Source organism: Rhinolophus sinicus, linkage group LG11 (genome assembly GCF_036562045.2).
Source record: "Rhinolophus sinicus isolate RSC01 linkage group LG11, ASM3656204v1, whole genome shotgun sequence".
Lineage (NCBI taxonomy): Eukaryota > Metazoa > Chordata > Mammalia > Chiroptera > Rhinolophidae > Rhinolophus > Rhinolophus sinicus.
In genome coordinates, this window is record NC_133760.1 from 71,205,604 (window position 1) to 71,224,751 (window position 19,148).

Below are 19,148 nucleotides of genomic sequence, written 5' to 3' on the forward strand. Positions count from 1 at the left end.
GAGGCTTCACAAACCAGTGTCTTGTTCTTCTTTTACCCCACAAGGGGCATGGGGAGTTGATAAGGGAACCAAGACGTAAATGAAGTGCTGCTTGTTCTTGGGGACTCATCTGAGTAGCTAAATAATCTTTTGATATTAAAATAAAGCTATTAAGGGAAATATTATTAGGGACAATTACTGTTTTTACAACAGAGTAACGTTGACGCATCAATATCGTTTAACAAATACAGCAACTATTAAATACAAAAAAACAAACCTACCAGCTTAAGAATGGAAGATTATCACAAGTAAAATTTCATATCTTGCTGATTATCGAAGTCTATTATTCAGTCCGTGGGTGTCAGCTGTGAAATATGTGGGTATACAAAGCAGCGTGGAAGGAAGTTGTATTGTCAAAGATTAGCAGCCACTGTGACTCATTGTATGTTAAGTAATAACTATTGTAGGCTCACAAACCAAGAAACGGTAAGAGAAGTGAATTTGTAGGTGACCTAAATTCAATGTCCACATCTCTAACCTCTCCTCCTGGCTAATTACAGAGGGAGAAGGTAAACCAGTTACATGGCAATAGCTACCTTCGAAAGTTTCCATGATTTTCCCCTTCAGGAATGAGCAGTATGTATTTCTCAGAATTTCTCTGGCAAGTACTCTAGAAAGAATTTGGGTACTGCAGAGTTTGAACTCGGACTTTGGTTCAGATTTTAATATTGGTATATATTAGCTTAACTTCTGTGAACATGAGTTTCTTCATCTCTGACATATGGGGGCACAACTATAGTTTACGACATTATCGTGAGGAGTAAATGGCAGAATACGTGTGTGGCTCTGAGCAAAGGGCCTGACACGTAGGAAATTGTCCATCATGCTACCACTGTGGCTGCTGCTTCTACACTCACGAGTGCTACTAGAAATCGAAGCCCGAGTCATAAATAACAAGCAGTTAATATTTGAAAAGAAACCTCTGGAAGTGCACAAATCTAAAGCTGAAAAGTGGCTTGGACTCAGAAACAATCGAAACACTCATTAATCAAAAGGACGGTAATCGCTGTGGACACCAGCGTACAGTGATCTTAATGGCCCAAGTCTGTTTCACGGCTGTAAATTTCCACAGTGACATCCATTCCTTTGAGACCATTGCTGTATATTTCATTAGTATTATTCATCATTTTTAATTGGGCATAAGAACCGCAACAACACTGTCTACTTAAGTTTCAACGTTGACATGCACATGTGCTCTAGATCAAAGCATGTCTCTGTTATGGAACAATTATTTCTATAGGGCTCTAAAGGGTCCTTAAGACATCACGTTTGTACTCTAGCTTATGAATATTTTGCAATGTTGTAGAATTTTCTGTTTTCACTTGGGAGCTGGAGTTGAGGACACTATGTATTAATGAAAAGAGGTTGGGTTTTAAACACTCCTCCTGGGTTGAATATGCAACTGCACAATCTGTGACCTCGAGCAATTCACTTCATCTTTGGAGACTGTGTGTCTTGTGGCATAAAATGGAAATGCAGTGCTTTTCTCACAGGATTTTTGTTAGATTGTCTGCTCATTCCTACACCTCTGCCTGACCTCTAAAACTTAGAGTGCCCCCAGGGCGCATTCCCTGTTCCTTTTATCTCCATTTACTCCCAAAATTATCATACCTATTTCCATGGTTTATGAGACCACCTACATGTTGGTCACTGCCAGTTTTATATCTCTAACTTGCTCTCTCCCCTCAGTTCCAGACTCATGTATCTACTGCCTCTCTAATGCAGCCATTTGGAAAACTAAGGGACATTTTAAATTAACCTGCCATCGCAGCATTCCGATCCCCCAGTCCCTTATATTCTGCCAACCCATTCTTCCCTCAGACTTCGTTTCAATAAATGGCACCTTTTCTACATTTTGTCCCAAATATATTTGAAATGTATTGCATTCTTTTCATCTTTGCTGCGACCAATCTAAGCTAGAATCCCAGCTATTCCCGCTCTTGGCTATTCCTCTGCAAAACTTCCTCTGTCTTCTAATAAATTTCCATGCGTGTTTGTCTTCTATTGCTGTTACAAATTGCTGTCATTTTAGTGGCTTTAAACAGCACAGATTTATTATCTCATAATTTCTGTGGGTCACGGCAGGAATCTAGGCTCAGGTTAGCTGGGTCCTTTGCTCAGAATCTCACCAGCCTGACATCAAGGTGTCAGCTGGGCCCATAATCGCCACAGAAGCTCAGGTCCTATTCCAAGTTCATTCAAGTTGAATTCATTCACGTTGTTGACAGAATTCAGTTTCCTGCGGTGGAATTACTGAGGTACCTTTTTTTTTCTCCTTTTTTTTTTTTCTGACTGTTGGCATGGGGTCACTGTCAGCAACTTGCGGCTACCCCAGACTCCTTGACACGTGGCCCCTTCCTTTCACAGCGTGGAAGCTTGCTTCTTTAGGTGAGCAGGAAGTTCTCTTTTAAAGCCTCACCTGATTAAGCCAGGCCCACCCAAGATAACCTGCCTTTTGAATAAGTAAGAGTCAATTGATAGGGATTTTTATTACCTTTGCAAAAACTCCTTCATTTTTTCCATAAACGAATCTAATCACAGGAATGAAGCCCCATCATATTCATAAGTTCTATTCACAGATAATACTCTCAGATTATGTAAGGCTGTATACCAGGGGCAGGAATCTTGCGGGGCGGGGGGTATCTTGGAACTCCTCCTACCACAGCTTGGCTTCCATTCTTGTTGCCTTCAGTCTTGGGAAGCCACATGAGAGTCAACAGTCTTGAGAGTCAACATGTTTTATGTAAATAACAACTGTAAATTAGACTTTAAATTAGGTCATGTCACTAATCTAATTACCATGTTCCAACCACTCCTACTTCTATTTGTACAAAAATTCAAATTCCTTCTGATGGCCTACAAGGTTATACGTGATCTGACCCCTATTGACTACTTCATGGAGTTTATTTCACATCGCTGTGACCTTTGTTCCTTAGCCACAGCCACTCCGGCCTTCTGTCTGATCCTCACACATTCCAAATTCATTCCTACTTGCTATTTCCTCTGTCTGGAATGTGGTTTACCAGTAATTTGCATGACTGGCCCCTTCTTGCCATTTAGATCTCATCTCACATGTCACCTTCTTTGAAAACACACTGTGTAAAATGTCTCTCTCCCCTGATAACTTTTTATTACATCATTTTGCTTTATTTTCTTATTCATTATATGTTCCCCTGTTTATTACCTGTTCTCCTGATTTAAATATAAACTTGATGAGAGCCTAGACCATGCCCATCTAATTATCACTATATCCCCAATAGCTAGAGGAGTACCTGTCACGTAGTAGACACTCAAAACATAGTGTCAGGGTGAAAGAAAAGGATCGCGTCAGATTTAAATGTACATGCATGGTTCATGATGGAAGAAATCTATATTTGCTTTAGGAAGATACCTGCAATCACTTCACTTTTAGGGTATGAGAAAGTTGGAAAAGAAACCCCACAGTGAAGCTAATCCTTTAGAGTATGCCATTCATTCCATTTTCATCCAAAATATTCACTACAGGTAGAAGTGTAAGGATTTATCATGGAGACCACAATCCTGGGTAGTGTTTACTTTCTTACAACTGAAGAAAACAAACAAACAAACAAACAAACAAAAACAGTTTAGCTTTTTTAGGATTTCATTTTAACTATCCCTCCAGGAAAAACTTCTGAAAATCCTCTTTTCCACTGAATAAATCTTACAGGATTCTCTGCAGTAGGTCGGGTGAATAATGCACCCTGATTTCAAGGTACGAGCCACATATGGTGGAAAATGAAATGGAGCTTGGGGCATCGTTTTGAAGCTAACCCAAAGAGCATTTATAAATGTCTTTAGGCTGAACATAGGCCATCAACCTGTAATCCAAGTCTAATAAATTGATGAGAAACAAGCTTAAGCCTTTTCTTATTTTCCAACTTAATTTTTTTTTTTAAGCAAGCAATGCTCAATAGAGCCTCATGGACATGATAAAGCATCCTTCCATTCACCAATTCTATGTATTCTCTAGCCTTTCTTATTTATCGTTTGTCACTTTCTAATACATAAATATGTAACTAATCCTTGCTTCTCTTCAAGGTTGATAAAAATTATCCTCAAGTTGCTAATGGTAACTCTAGGACCCAGGGAGATCAGCAACTTTTTAGCTCAAAGAAAGTGTAGAAAACATTAGAAACCTAGAGTTTTGAAAACTTTTATTTTGTTTAAAATCTGCATTACTTAGAACCCATCCTAAAAGAAAAGAAAGAATGCTCTAAAATACATAAATTTAGCTTATATCGATGGATTTAGGCATGAAACATTTTATTTATTTACATGATCTTTTTTAAAAGGCAAAATGCAGATGTGATTTAAATAGAACAAGAATAGTAAAAATCTATCATTTTTGTAAAGTTCTCCACATTTTGTGATTTCAAAAATATGTTGATGGTATTTTTATTACTTCTGTATACAGAGGGTGCCAAAAAAATGTATACACATTTTAAGAAAGGAAAAAACTGTATTAAAATTGTAATTCTCAATGTATACTGATAACAAAAGATGGATACAAGTCATGTGTATACATTTTTTTGGCACCCCCGGTATATTCTGTACTTTCTGGATTTCCAATTCTGTCTTGATGTCTTGCTGCTTCAAGAAAAACTAAGAGCAACTGTTTCTCAAATTTCCTGTTGGTTTTTTTTTCTTCCCCCACAGTCATAAAATAGATAACATTATATGAGAATTTATTTAGACTTCAGTCTACATTGTGAAAAAATGAATGTGAGGTTACCAAAGAAACTGTGCTTGTTACTGATCTTTTTTTGCTGCTATTGTTTTGTTATAATGTGAGCTAAAAAGCTAAAAATAACTTGGAGAGATAAAGGAAAAGTTGATATTTTCCACAGAACTTTTAATTAATTTTATCTGGTCCAGATTTATTCCATTTGCCTGAGACCCAAAACACTGTCTAATTCTAGGAAGAAAGGACTACCATATGTCTGGTATGACGGTTACAGTTGTTTTGTGGCAGAAGAAACCGAGAAACACAGCTGTGAGAAACAACATGAGCTGGGTCAGAGTCCTTTCTTAGGTGCTGGGGGTGCCTGCTACCAATGTGAAACGGTAACAGGCATTCTGTTAATTCTCACCTGTTCCCAAGTCTGCTTATTTGTCTTTCCTCACTCATATCCCGATGGTTTAAGTACTAACACCCAAACACACACACCCATGCACACCCATTTCTTATGCATTTAATGAGTATCAGGTACTATTGTAGGTTTTTTCACAAGTGCGTCCTTACAGACTGAATAAAGGGAAGAAAAATCATAACACACCCACTCTTGCTTTTCTGGGAGGTAGCAATAAATCTGAAGTTACCGTATGAAGAGGTAAGGAATAACACTCACTTCTATTCCTACTGGTGAACACCGCCACCACCATCCTTTGGCTGGCAGCACAGGGAGAATGTGAAGGGCCGTCTGTCACTTTCCACTTGTATGCCTTCCCTGAGCACCTTTGCTTCTTTTCACACAGGCGCTACCCTGAATGTCGTTGCATCAACTTTGGATCATGGTTTCTGCTTTCCTTCCCGGCAGCTATTATTATTCTGCTCTTGTCCTGGATCTGGCTCCAGTGGCTTTTCCTAGGATTCAAGTAAGTCAATAGTCTACATTAATCAGATAAAGGAAGTTGTCCAGGTTCGAGTTCTCAGCTGCTCACCCAGAACTCTTTCACCTATTTCGTGAAGCTGCATTTCTCTTCCCCACAAAACTAACACATCTGAACACGTATTTTAAGGATATTGTAGGATATCATCCAGACAGCGTTGGCTGTGGAAGAGCCTTTTGTGGAAAACAAATCCTTCTTGGTCTCCTTTGAGTCCTAAACCAATTAGGTATTAAGAGGCCAGAGGCTCATTATGATTATGATGACAACCCAGTCCAAACTGTTAAAAGTGAAATTTTAAGAAGTTTTGCCCTCCTCTTGGTTTAATACGGGGATTCCCTCAGGTTGAGTTACTTTAAACTGTTCCATGCAGTTTACATGCTGTTACATGCTGGGTGTTTTGTCCTAGCACCAAAATTGATACATCCTTGAAAAAAATAAAGATCTGAGAGTGTGCTTTGTGGAAAGAATACTGGATTAGGAAGCAGGAGACCAGGGATAAAGTTGTGGCTTCTCACAAGCCAGGTGAGTGACCCTGCCAAGTCCTGACCCGGTCTCAGTCTCCGTCCTCAACTGTAAAACGGTAGAATTTAAATGGAAGATCAGTAAGATCACTTCCAGCGCTGTAATTTTAACACACAGGGGCCCGAGTTGAACACATAGCAGTCAAGGTAAGAAGCACTGGTCAACAAAGAGCTGCTAAGATGTCAGATATACGTACGCAAGGAGAATTTGCAAATATTACCTTGGCTGGGTCGGAAGTTGGTGATTCATCAGTACCAATGAATCACACGATTTAAATGACAGCCAGTATTTAAAATTATGAAGGACTTCACTGAAGAATAGAAAATGCAGCATCCTATATTCAGCACACATAACAATACTCCAGAAAACGAAGGGGGAAGGGCTATATATAAAAACTTGAGGAATTTTTTCCCCTGAAAAACAACACAATTCTAGTTCATTCTGACAGGGTTTTATTTAAATAATTTCAAGGGCCAATCACACCGCCTGTTATCCACCAAGCAGGTGACACAAACCAAGCAGCTGTTTGTACTTCCTCTGGAAAGCCAAACACTGCGATCATATGCCGTTCCTTCCATACCCGTGGCCAATTTTCCAAGCCTAGTAGCATAAGAACAGATACTCTTCCCTCTCCGTTCCTCCTCCTGGGTTTTCTCCAGAACTGCCACAATTTTGTGAGCAGTGGAGAGATGGTACTGATGATTTAAAAAAAAAAAAAAAAAAATCTCTTTGTCCAGATTGTGGGAGCCGCATGTGGCCGTGCTCCTGCTGAAGCAAATGTGTGGGATGTCACTGGTTTCAGCAGGTGGGCCTCAGTGGGGAGAGGCCAGCTGGGTACTAAATGCCCCTTCCTGGAAATCGAAGCCTTCAGGGGTCTATTCCGTTGTGCAGGTAGCAATTCAGGGTGCAGGGGACAGGAAACTCAAGCCAATGGAGAAAACATCCCCTCACAGAACCCCCACTGTTTCCCTCGGGCGGGGGTGGGTGGGTGTTGCTGTATATAATGACTTTATAAATTATGTATGCAACCATTGTCATTATTTGGAAATGGCCCCCCACTTAAAAAGGAGAAATTAAGATCAAAGGAAACTGTGTTGGAATGTGTTCTCTGGTGGAGGAAAAGAAGTCCTGTGAAGTGCATACATTGGGCACCATCCATAAATCACAATCAGTGGCATGTTTAAACAGTCCCCTGGCTGTCCACTACTGGTTAGACACTGCAGAGCTTCCTGCTCCAGCCAATTTTTCAGTGTCCTTTTCAGTCTGTCAGGTGTTCACCTATGGAGGTTTTAGATCGACAAACAGAAATTATCAGCCACTCCCCTGGCAAGCCACCATGCATCTTGATTAGTGCGTTGGCTGTTAACACAGTTAACTCACCCATTATAAATGACCCCACCGTACTGGGGAAGAGGAGCTGATCTATCAGTGCCACCGAACTTATTTAAATGGAGAGCTTGATGCACTGTCAGATGCTTCATCAGTTCCTTTGTGATAGCATTAACCTTCCTTTGCAGCAAAGCCAGTTTGGCTTTTTGACTTAACTATGCACGGTCCCCAACCTACGTGACAAAGCACATATGCAGTCTACAGGGTGGAAAACTGTTTCTGAGGAGACTCATCTCTGTCTGTACTTTTCTATTCCACATATCAGTCTCAAGGTGTTCCATGGATTTGTTTCTTATCATAATAGCGTTTACGTTAGGACAGGGTAAAATTTTGAGACGAGCCCTAGTCAGAAATTTCAGTGAGACTATGCAAATGAAAAATTATCTCCTTGATCTTAAATGCAATGACTTCCGTCTCATTCTGTTCATGATTAGAGAGTGTGCAGGAGAGTAATTATGAATGTGTAGGATGTATGACTTAAGAATTGAGGAAATACTGATCTTCCAAAGGGAGTAACAGTCCAAACAATTCTGAGTAGCAGAGTTACAGAAAAATAACTAGCTAACTAACTAAATAAATAAAATGTGTCTTTCTGTGGTAACTACCTTCACACCACCTCAGTCTTCCTATTTACTGCCTCATAAATATTCATGTTTACCCAAGCAATTTTACAGAAGAAAATGCCCCTGCTTTTGTCCTTTTTTAAAACTGCTTTGTTGAGGTATAACTGATAATACAAAAAACTGTAGATAGTTAATGTATACAAAACTTGATGTGTTTGGTGATAAATATACACCCATGAAACCGTCATCAATATCAATGCCATAAACTTACCCATCACTTCCAAAAGATTCCTCCTATCTTCTGTGCTTTTTTTTCTTTTTGTAGTAAAAGCACTTAACATAAGATCTATGCTTCTAGCAAATTTTTAAGTACACAATACGGTATTAATATTACCAATCATAAGCCCTGTTCCAGAACTTACTTGTTTTGTATAATGGAAACTTTGTACCCTTTGACACCTCCCGGTTTTCCTCTCCTCCCAGCCCCTGGCAACCACCAATTTACTCTCTGCTTCTCTGTGTTTGACTATTTTGGATTCCACAGATAAGCGAGATCACACAGTATTTATTTTTCTATGTCTGGCTTATTTCGCTTTAGCATAATGTCCTCCAGATCCATCCATGTTGTGGCACGTGTCAGTGCTTCACTCCTTTATACAGCTAAATAATATTCCGTTGTACATTGTATGTATATACCACTTTATCCATTTGTCTGTCAATGGACATTTAAGTTGTATCTATATGTTGACTATTGTGATTAATGCTGAATTGAAAATGTGCATGCAGGTATCTCTTTGAGATCCTGATTTCAATTCCTTTGGATATATACTCAGAGGTGCTTTTTATACCGACATATAATATAGTCTAACTGAGCTACTCACAGACAGTCCAAGAAATAATCTGTACGAATCTGGCCATTTTCCCATTTGTTTCTTCCTCTGGAGGGATTTTTTTTTTTTTTTAATCTAGGTCTGGAACAGTACTTCACAAAAAACTGTTCAAAGCTTTGAAGACCCTGGACTTCAGGACAGAAAAGTTAGTCAGCGGGGAAAGTGGTCACTAAAATAAGCAGCTAAAAAAATAGAGATTGGCAGTTACTATTGGAAACAAGTCGGAAATTATCTAATGGAGGCTATAAGGACATAAGAGGTGAAGAAACTTGAAGAAAAAATGTAATAGACTTGATTTCAGTTCTGAGAATAGATCTAGTTTGGACTATGTCCATAACCAGTGTATGGACTTTCATGACTTGTGTATAACTTGAGTTTAGTACATTTTGTGAAAATTGATGGATCTGACAACCAACTGTCTCATAAATTTGACAAAGGTCCTATTGAGTTGATGAATCAAGTATTTACTGTGCGTGCTGATATTTAGAGATACTGGGCCAAAGAAAACATCTATGATACTGCTTCTGCCCTCATAATTTATCTGGCTAGTGAGATCAAACCTACACAGGTGCAACAATTAACAATCTAGGTATGCAATAAATACATTAAAAGTATATAACAAGTCGGTACATAATAAAGTGTTAAATTAGAGATGAGCGGTACATAACAAAATTCTAATGGTGCAAAGGATTTGGAAAAGGAAGAGATCAGGGGAAGATATTATGGCAAACATATAGAACAAAAGTAAAGCATTGAAAATTGAGCAAACCAGGCAAAAACAGAAAAAGTGGGGGGGGGACATTCGTGGAAGGAGGCGGAGATATAGGCGAAAAGCACAGATTTCTGTTATTAGCAGGGAGATTTTTATTTTATGAAGCTGTCACACAAATATCTTCTACAAAGGGAGAATCCTTCACTTAACTGTCTTATTCTTTTCAGTTTTAAGATGTTTAAATGTGGCAAGACCAAAACAGTCAAAGAAAAAGCTTGTGCTGAGGTGATTAAACAAGAGTACAAAAAACTTGGGCCAATGAGGTAAGATTCACACACACACACACACACACACACACACACACACACACCCCTTATACTACAAGTATTTATTTAAAGGCAAATAAGCACATAATTGATAATTGTCCGTAATGTATTTATAACACTCGATAAGGGCCCCTAATGTACTTACTTTTGTGAATGTGTTAGCCTCAACATAACAAAATACATAGCTGTCTAAATAAAATTTACCAGGTTGAATGACACAACACTGAAAGACCCACAGAAGAATAATATCCTTTTCTAATTGCACTGATTCTCTCAAATTATTGACTCATCCACTGTTTAGTGTTCAGGGTTCTGCTAAGCTTCCTCCTGACCACCGTTTAGGGAGTTTCTACAAATGTATTCACTGAGAAACTAAATGAAAGGATTGGAATTTTTCCACAGGCTTCAGGAGATTGTGACCTTGGTCCTCTTCATTGTCATGGCCCTGCTATGGTTTAGCCGAGATCCTGGGTTTGTTTCTGGTTGGTCTGCGCTTTTCCCAGAGTAAGCATTACATGTTACGTTTGTCAGCCTTTCCTGTTTCATACTCTGCTTTTCTCCTAAGTGGTTCCTATAACTATGAAAGATTGTGTAAGATTTTTTTTTCTTCCTTTCCGTTTAAAAGATTTTTTAAAATTCTAATCTTTTCAGGAAAAAAATAATGAAAAGGAATGAAATCTAAAATAAGGCCTCAGACAAGATAACCAAACTACCATGTAACAAAAATGGCTTTTAGATAAGGCTATTTCCATCCTTATAAAATTAGAAATATAATCTGCAAGAAAGCCGTGTTCTGTGGTGGGCAGGAGTTTACACTTGGGAGCCACACCATGTGGGTGCCATTCTTGGCTCTTCCACTTACTTTGGGCAGATCCCTTATCTCTCAATTTCTTCATCTGTAAAATGGAGCTAATGATAACTCTTAGAATAGTGCTGTTCTTCTCCCTACATGAAGTGTAACATAAATGTTTATTATGTGAAATAAATGCTACTCAATACTTCTTAATAACCTGATAAGAATTCATAGTCTGTGACTTCTGCAAACTTAACTGTTTTTTGCTTCTATGGATTATTATTTGTTTGAATATCTTGTCTTTTTCTTGATTTCTGTGCATTTAGCCCTAGTTCTCTATACATCCATATCTGTCCCTATTTTATAGATAAACGGTTCCTGAATAAGCAACAAGATTGATTTTCCAAACTAATGTTAGAAGCTGGGTCAGAGTTAATTTTACCTCTCAGAGTCTTATATCCCAGCAGTCACTGCTGAGTCATGTGAAATGAGGGGGAAGATTGTAGCATAATTTTCTAAATTAAGGACCAGCCTACATTTCATTATAAATACTTTGGTTTTGAGATTCATTTTCCTAATCTCTCTGTCACTGAAGTATTTTGGTTTCTAAATTCAGCAGGTCTCTGATTTTGACTTCCTTTCTCACATCTCCCAGCAAGAATCCATGTATTTTGGGGCAGAAATTGAAATTGAGTCAAATGTATTCTTCCCACATGGGATAAAGAGATCTCTGTTTCTTGAATCAGAGCCTTCTTGTTACACAGGCATTGACAACATTTTCTAAGCCTGAGTCCAAATTCCTCGTGAACACACAAGTGCAGCATGTTTCAAAGAATCGGCTTCAGCTTTATAAACTTTTTGTTTTCTTTAAGACTAAAACTTTTCATTTTGAGAGGTCTAAATAATAGGCAGCCTCCAATTATTCAAAGCAAGCTACTCAAAGCAAACTATTATTTAATGGTTTGATGGTATTATGTAGTTATAGAACCTAGACCAACCTAAAAAATAATTCTTCCTTCTTTTTAAAATCCCACTCTTACCATCCTAGGTAAAGAGAATCTCTCTAAACACTAATGTGTGAAAACTAAATAAAATCAAACAATAGCTCATAAAAACCAGGCAGAAATCCCAATAGGAAACTTAATATAATTAGTTCTTAATTTCTATTTCTTACAGGAAGAAAATATAATTCAAGAGATGTTTTGTGTGTAGCAGGAGAACAGTATATTTACTATGGGCAGATGCTCATGTTACCTAGATTTCTGAGAGAATACAATAGGGAAAGGAACAAAGGTTTGAGAGAGGGAGGGATTTGAAGATATAAATCTAATTGACATAAATCTAATTGGCAATTAGATTTATAAATGGCCAAAGCAAATGAAATTTATATAAGCTGATTATTTTTTAATACTGAGACAGCCTAGCATAGTTCATAATAAACTAAAACTAAAATAAAAATAAACATAATAACATAATAATAGTTTTAAAAATTGTTTGAAAATAAATTATTCCTGTATTTATGGCTTGCTTTTATTGAAAGTATATGTTCTGTAGAATATATTTATAAGGTAGAGTTTTGAGGCATTTAAAAGTTCCTAAGCTAGAATGGTATATCAAGATACCCAGCTACCACCTAATGTTTTCGTTCCATCTGTTTGAACCTGGACTGAATCCAACGCGTCTTTTCATAAAAAACACAATCAGATTACATGATGCCTGACCTAATTTGGCAAAAATCCAACCCCAAATTATAACTGAAATAAAAGAAATAAGGTACAATAAATCATAAATATCGGTTAAGTTTATTAATTAAATTGCAGCGAGGTAGCTTTTTACTCAACAATGAAATTTTTAAAATCTATATTTAGGGGAAACAAACTGCTTTATAAAATTATCAGATTGAATAAGATAATGCATTTCCTTGATTATTTTGATTGTTCAAGTAAATTACAGGAGTAGAGAGCTTCTGTAGTATGAGTGCATTGCTGAGTTACAAGGTAGCAAAATAATCTTTAGTGTGTAAGGATTTCTTCTCAGACTACAATGATTCACTAGTGAAATATTGCTGACTTTTAAAACTGAATTCTCATTATTTATGCCTGTCTCATTCATATCTGGTCTCCCGGTGCTTCTTAACTGTTGAGGCTTCTGGGAACCTGTCTTATTTGCTGGAATGGCCGGGTGATTCTAAGACCCCATCTGTTCCTGAATCACTCTTAATTTGAACAGTGATCACTTATGAGCATCTCATAAGCCATTCTAATAATTAATATTCTTGATTGAGTTTCATAGGGTACAAAGCATTAAATGGGTTGATTTCATTTGTATGATACGGCTAGGGTTTATAATCACAAAAGCAGATGTTAGAAAAACAGGTCACTCCTTTTCACAATTTACAGGAGAGTTTTTAGAGGACTCTAGAAACATCCAGGCCTTGGACGGGACTTTGCCTAGCCTAGCAATTGTTTCTACCTCAGTTCTCTGCCAATATAGTTAAAAGAAATAATTCAAAGAAAAAGTAGTTTACTAGATCTGTAAGCTTTATCTAAAAGCAAACTTTGTCATGTTGGCCTAGTATGTCAGCCTGGGTATACATGGCTTTGAAAATAAAGAAAAGGACATGGAAACGATGGGAACATGGTCTGAGGTATTCAGTTCCACTAAATTATTTGGTAGAACATCCTTTAGTTGGAAATGCATAGACTTCAGAGCAGATTATCCAGAATAACGCATACCACCACTGCTACTTGTATGTTACCAGTAAAGTCAATTAGTGATGAGTTCCTACAGCTTCTTGATACCATTTTTTAATGTACGCATTTGTCATTTTTCAGGTATCCTGGTTTTGCTACAGATTCTACTGTTGCCTTACTTATAGGACTCCTATTCTTTCTTATCCCAGCTAAGAAATTGACTAAAACTACACCTACAGGAGAAATTGGTTGAGTATTATTTATAATTCTGAATGAATTTGACAGAAGAGCAAAAGACACAAAATTCCATGGGTTTGAGGTAGCACTTAGAACAGAAGGAATGGACATGCTGGCACAACCCCTACCTTGCACATGCCCTGTTTGCACACTGCATCCCCCATTCAGGTAGCACACATCCTCCTACTATAAGAAGGATCATCTTGTTTTGTACAAGTGAGAAGTAGATTTCCTTCGGCACCATAGTTAGGATTCTGCGATGAGTGGAAAACATAGGAACAAGACCTTGGAAGTCATTACCTCATGATGAGCCCTTGGTACTGAGGATCTAAAAAGGTGAGGAGTTTCAAGGGAAAAAGCATTGACAGCCTCATAGTAGTCTTGGAGAAAATGCAAATCAGCCCTACACTAGCCATAACCTAGTGTCACAACGGAAAGAAAAGGTATTCAGTGGGAGCACTCATTGTCTTTATAACACATGGACAAACAAATGCATGTTTATGTGCGTGTATCTCTCCCTCCTACCCACCCCCCCCACTCCCAGAACACACTTACACATAGGATTCTTTCATTCATGTCTGTGCTTTGCACTAACACATCATGTTTTGGGTAGTCAGATTCCTACCCCTGTTGCCAATGTGGGACAAATGGTTTAAATTGTCTGGATATAGTCTAGTGGAATGGAGTTGTAGTTTTTCTTTTCCTTTTTTTTTTTTTTTTAACTGGGATGGAACTGGGATGGAAGTGGCATTCGTGCTCTTGGATTGGCCCACCTGGCTCTTTGAGTCAGAATCATCAATAAGTGACTAATGAGTCAGATTTCTAGGCCATGACGTATGTAAACAGCACAGCATAGAACTAAATGCCTTTTGTTCTTCATTGAGACTAGAACATCTCAAAGTGCGTTATAAGCAGATGTTGCAATACAGAGTAATGATTCCTGTGAAACCCAGAGGTCTCTGATCATTGGGATCGAAGCCCTATGGTCTGGCAGGGACAAGTGTTGGGGAACCAATGCTGGGTATAACTTTCCTGGCTTCCTCATCTGAACCCTCCCTCAGGGACTTGCCCCTATCCACCATTTTCTCTCTTTTCATTCTTTAATTCTTTTGTTCCTTGATAAACTCATTCACACTAGGTTTAAGAATGACAGATAAGACATAAGATGTTAAATTTTACATGAAAGGTACATTTCAAAGATATTTGCGTTTTAACAGGATATATGGCCTTAATTCAAGTAAGAAATAGCAAAGTTTCAGTCAACAGTGAAGGGAAGGTTTGGCTTAGGTTTGGGGAAAGAGAAGAAAAGGGATGGAAACCTTAAAATCTCACCATGTAGAAGGCTGCCTATTACACATAAATGTTATGTGGGTATAATGTGTTCATGGATGACCCTATTTCTCAAAAAAAAAAAAATAAAAAAAAAATCCATGGAGCTATCAGGACCCGAATATCAAGATAAATATGATCATTGCTTTATGAGCATTTTAAGGATGTCATAAATGACACTTAAAATATTGAACCTGAACTTTGAATGATTTTAAACTGAAATCCTGATGAATCTATCATGATCCTCCTCATAATTTGAAAAAAATAATAAAATATTCAAATAAATATTAGTGAATAATAATTATAATGCTACATTGATGCTATTAGAACCAATGGAATATTACAGACATTTTGCATAGCAAAGAACAGTATAGTCCAACACACTGTTACTCATAGTGGAATGAATGAATGAATAATAGCATTATAAATGATAATGTTATAGTTTATCTTAATTTATAATATGATCCAAAGGATTTTTCCAAGCTATGAATTTTTAAAAAATAATATGTTGTTCCACTGCAATCAGGTAGAAATTGTTCAAATTCCAGATCAAATCTCCTATCTAAAAAAAACATAGGAATATTAAAAACTTCTTGTGAGATAGCTAGTAAGATAATGAAAAAAATGTCATATTATCACATTTTAAACAATGTATAACTGTATGGGTTTTGTTTTGCAGTTGCTTTTGATTACTCTCCACTGATTACTTGGAAAGAATTCCAGTCAGTCATGCCCTGGGATATAGCCATTCTGGTTGGTGGAGGGTTTGCCTTGGCAGATGGCTGTGAGGTAATATTCTTGTCTAAGATATTTAACAATTAACTAGGCTGTTTCAAAGAAGAGCACAGAGGCATTCAATCTTTTGGTATATTCAACTTCATCCTATCATTTTAATGACACAGATTTCAATAGCCATGGAGTAACCATATCCCACAGATGGGGCCAGTTCAGAGTTCAAAAATTTTAACAAGTTGCAAGCATAAAATGTCATTTTTTAAAAAATGATATACCACCAGCATGTCAAAAGAAATATAACAAAGATTAGAATTTTTAATCCCTGAAATAGTGTGAGACTAGCGTAGTAAGAAAGAACTTACATAAAAAACATATGTACAGTGACTCCTAGTGAAATTTTTCTTTTTTTTTACATTTTTACCTGTTTCATGATGAATTTAGTAGCTCTAAGAGTTCTCTGAAATATATCATGGTTTCAATGTTGTTAATGAAGGAGACTAAGAAATATTTATACCTTAATATATTATGTATTTATTACATTATTTTTTTACATATTAAGCACATTAAAGGCATTAAATGCATGTTTGCTGAATAAAGTCCAGAGAGAATTTCACATAACCATGGCTAACCTTGTATTGTGTCCAATTTTAGGAAGAAGTAAAACCACCATGACAAATAGAGTTGGTATTTCTTTCTCCTATTTATCCAGTTGATACAAAGGAGAAGTCTGGGGGTGGGTGGGGGGTGGGGGGTATCTTTGTCCCTTGGTATTGCCCTGGTACATTGTAGGATTGCTGTAAGAAAAGTATCTTCTCCAAAAATTCCATGAAAATCCTCGACTCTGACTAATCAAAAACCTCTTATTTCTTGATTTCTAGTCTTCTGTGAAACACTCAAAGCTTATGGCTTTTTGAATTCCTTATTCAGTCATAAAACTAAAAAGGATGGTGAGAAAGAGGTTGTGTCCAGTCTTTTAGTTTCTGGGAAGTTAGACTTTTATACTTCTTAAGACAAAAAATTACCTGTTCTAGTCTCTTCTCCCCCCGCCCCCATTTATTTAAGATTTAGGCTTCAACTGTTCATTTAAATGGAAGTGTTGCCCCTTGAACAGTCTGTGTTGAAAGAAATCACATTTTCAGCCCTCTCTGAAGAACCAAATGGTTATTGCATGATTAAGCTCATTTGGGAGATACTTCAGTAATGCACTTTTCCAAATAGAGTTAATTTAATGTTGCTTAACACTAAAAAGAAAACAAAAACATGTATCAAAACTAGGAACTCTATATTTTAAAAGGCATTCATACACAGTATCTTAATGTAGTATAATCTTCTCTATTTTTCAAAAACTATTTTTTAAATATAGCTAACCTATAATATTATATTAGTTTCAGGTGTACATAATAGTTATTCAACATTTACATACCTAAAGAAGTGATCACCATGATAAATCAGGCAACCATCTCACACTGTACCACGCTATCACAATATCATTAACTATATTTCTTATGCTGTATATTACATTCCCCAAAATTATTTGTTTTATACATGGAAATTTGAACCTCTTATTCTCTTTCACCTTTCCCCCCTTAAAAATTTTTCAATTATAGTTGACATTCAATATTAATTTATATTAATTTCAGGTGTACAGAATAGTGGTTAGATATTTATATAATTCAAGAAGTGACCCCATAACTAATCTAGTACCCGCCTGGCACTATACATAGTTATTACCATATTATTGACTATATTCCCTATGCTTTATTTTACATCCTCATGAGTATTTTGTAACTACCAATTTGTACTTCTTAATCTCCTCTTCTTTTTCACCCTTCCTCCCAAATTTCCTCCCTTGTATCAGCCCGATAAGTTTAGTACCCAGCTGACACCATAAATAGTTATTACAATATAATGACTATATTCCTTATGCTATACCCTACATACCCATGACTACTGTATAACAACCAATTTGTACTTTTTAATCCCTTCCCCTTTTTCATCCATTCCCAAACCCCCTCCCATCTGGCAACCATCAAAATGTTCTCTGAATCTAGGAGTTTGTTTCTGTTTTGTTTGTTTTGTTCTTTAGATTCCACATATAAGTAAGATCATATGGCATTTGTCTTTCTCTGTCTGACTTACTCCACTCAGTACAATACCCGCTAGGTCCATCCATTTGTTGCAAATGGCAAGATTTCATTCTTTTTTTAAGGCTGAGAAATAGTCCATAGAATATGTGTACCACCTCCTCTTTATCCATTCATCTATTCAGGGAAACCAGGCTGCCTTCATATCTTGGCTATTGTAAACAATGCTGCAAAGAATATATGGATGCATACGTCCCCCTGAAGTAGCATTTTGGATTTCTTTAAATAAATAGTCAGAATTGAAGTTATTTGTTCCTTCCTTGTCCCATGTTATAGCCTTTGTTTAAAAGTCTATTTTCTCTGGTATAGGTATTGCTACCTCAGATTTTTGTTTGTTCCCATTTTAATGAAATATCTTTTTCTATCTCTTTACTTTCAGTCTATGTGTGTCTTTCTATCCGAAGCGAGTCCCTTGTAGGCTGCCTAAGTAAGGGTCTTGTTTCCTTATCCATTCAGCTACCTTATGTCTTTTGATTGGAGAATTTAAACCATTTACATTTAAAGTAATTGTTGATATGTAGTTATTGCCATTTTATTATTCATAATTTTTATCTTTTATTTATTTATTTATTTTCTCTTAAAGAAGTCCATCTAAAATTCCTCGTAATACTGTTTGGTGGTGATGAACTTCTTGAGTTTTTTCTTGTCTGAGAAGCTCTTTATCTGTCCTTTAATTCTAAATGATAGCTTTTCTGGGTAGAGTAATCTTGGTTGTAGATCCTTGCTTTTTCATCACTGATATTTCATGTCAATCCTCTCTGGCCTGCAAAGTTTCTGTTGAGAAATCAGTCTTATGGGAGCTCCCTTGTAGGTAATTAACTGCTTTTTTCTTTTGTTGCTTTTAAGATCCTTTCTTTGTCTTTACCTTTTGGCACTTATATTCTGATGTGTCTTGGTGTGGGCCTCTTTGGGTTCATATTGTTTGGGACTTTCTGTGTTTCCTGGGCATGGATGTCTATTTCCTTTTCCAGGTTAGGGAACTTTTTTGTCATTATTTCTTCAAATAAGTTGTCAATTCCTTGCTCTATCTCTTCTCCTTCTAGTACCTCTATGATGCGAATGTTGGTATGCTTGATGTTGTCCCAGAGGCCCCTTAAACTGTCCCCATTTATTTAGATTATTATTTTTTTCTTTTTGCTGTTCTA

The 19,148-nt window shown here is 36.9% G+C and overlaps 1 protein-coding gene across 2 annotated transcripts in view; it reads left to right on the top strand.

The window, feature by feature from the left end:
- The window catches only part of SLC13A1 (solute carrier family 13 member 1), a 259,980-nt gene that overhangs the window by 228,869 nt on the left and 11,963 nt on the right, over nucleotides 1-19,148 (top strand). For both annotated transcript variants that reach the window (XM_019750080.2, XM_074315658.1), the window contains 5 exons: nucleotides 5,536-5,655; nucleotides 9,974-10,069; nucleotides 10,475-10,576; nucleotides 13,700-13,806; nucleotides 15,804-15,913. In XM_019750080.2, the coding sequence (XP_019605639.2) occupies nucleotides 5,536-5,655; nucleotides 9,974-10,069; nucleotides 10,475-10,576; nucleotides 13,700-13,806; nucleotides 15,804-15,913 (535 nt within the window). The remainder of the gene's footprint in view (nucleotides 1-5,535; nucleotides 5,656-9,973; nucleotides 10,070-10,474; nucleotides 10,577-13,699; nucleotides 13,807-15,803; nucleotides 15,914-19,148) is intronic.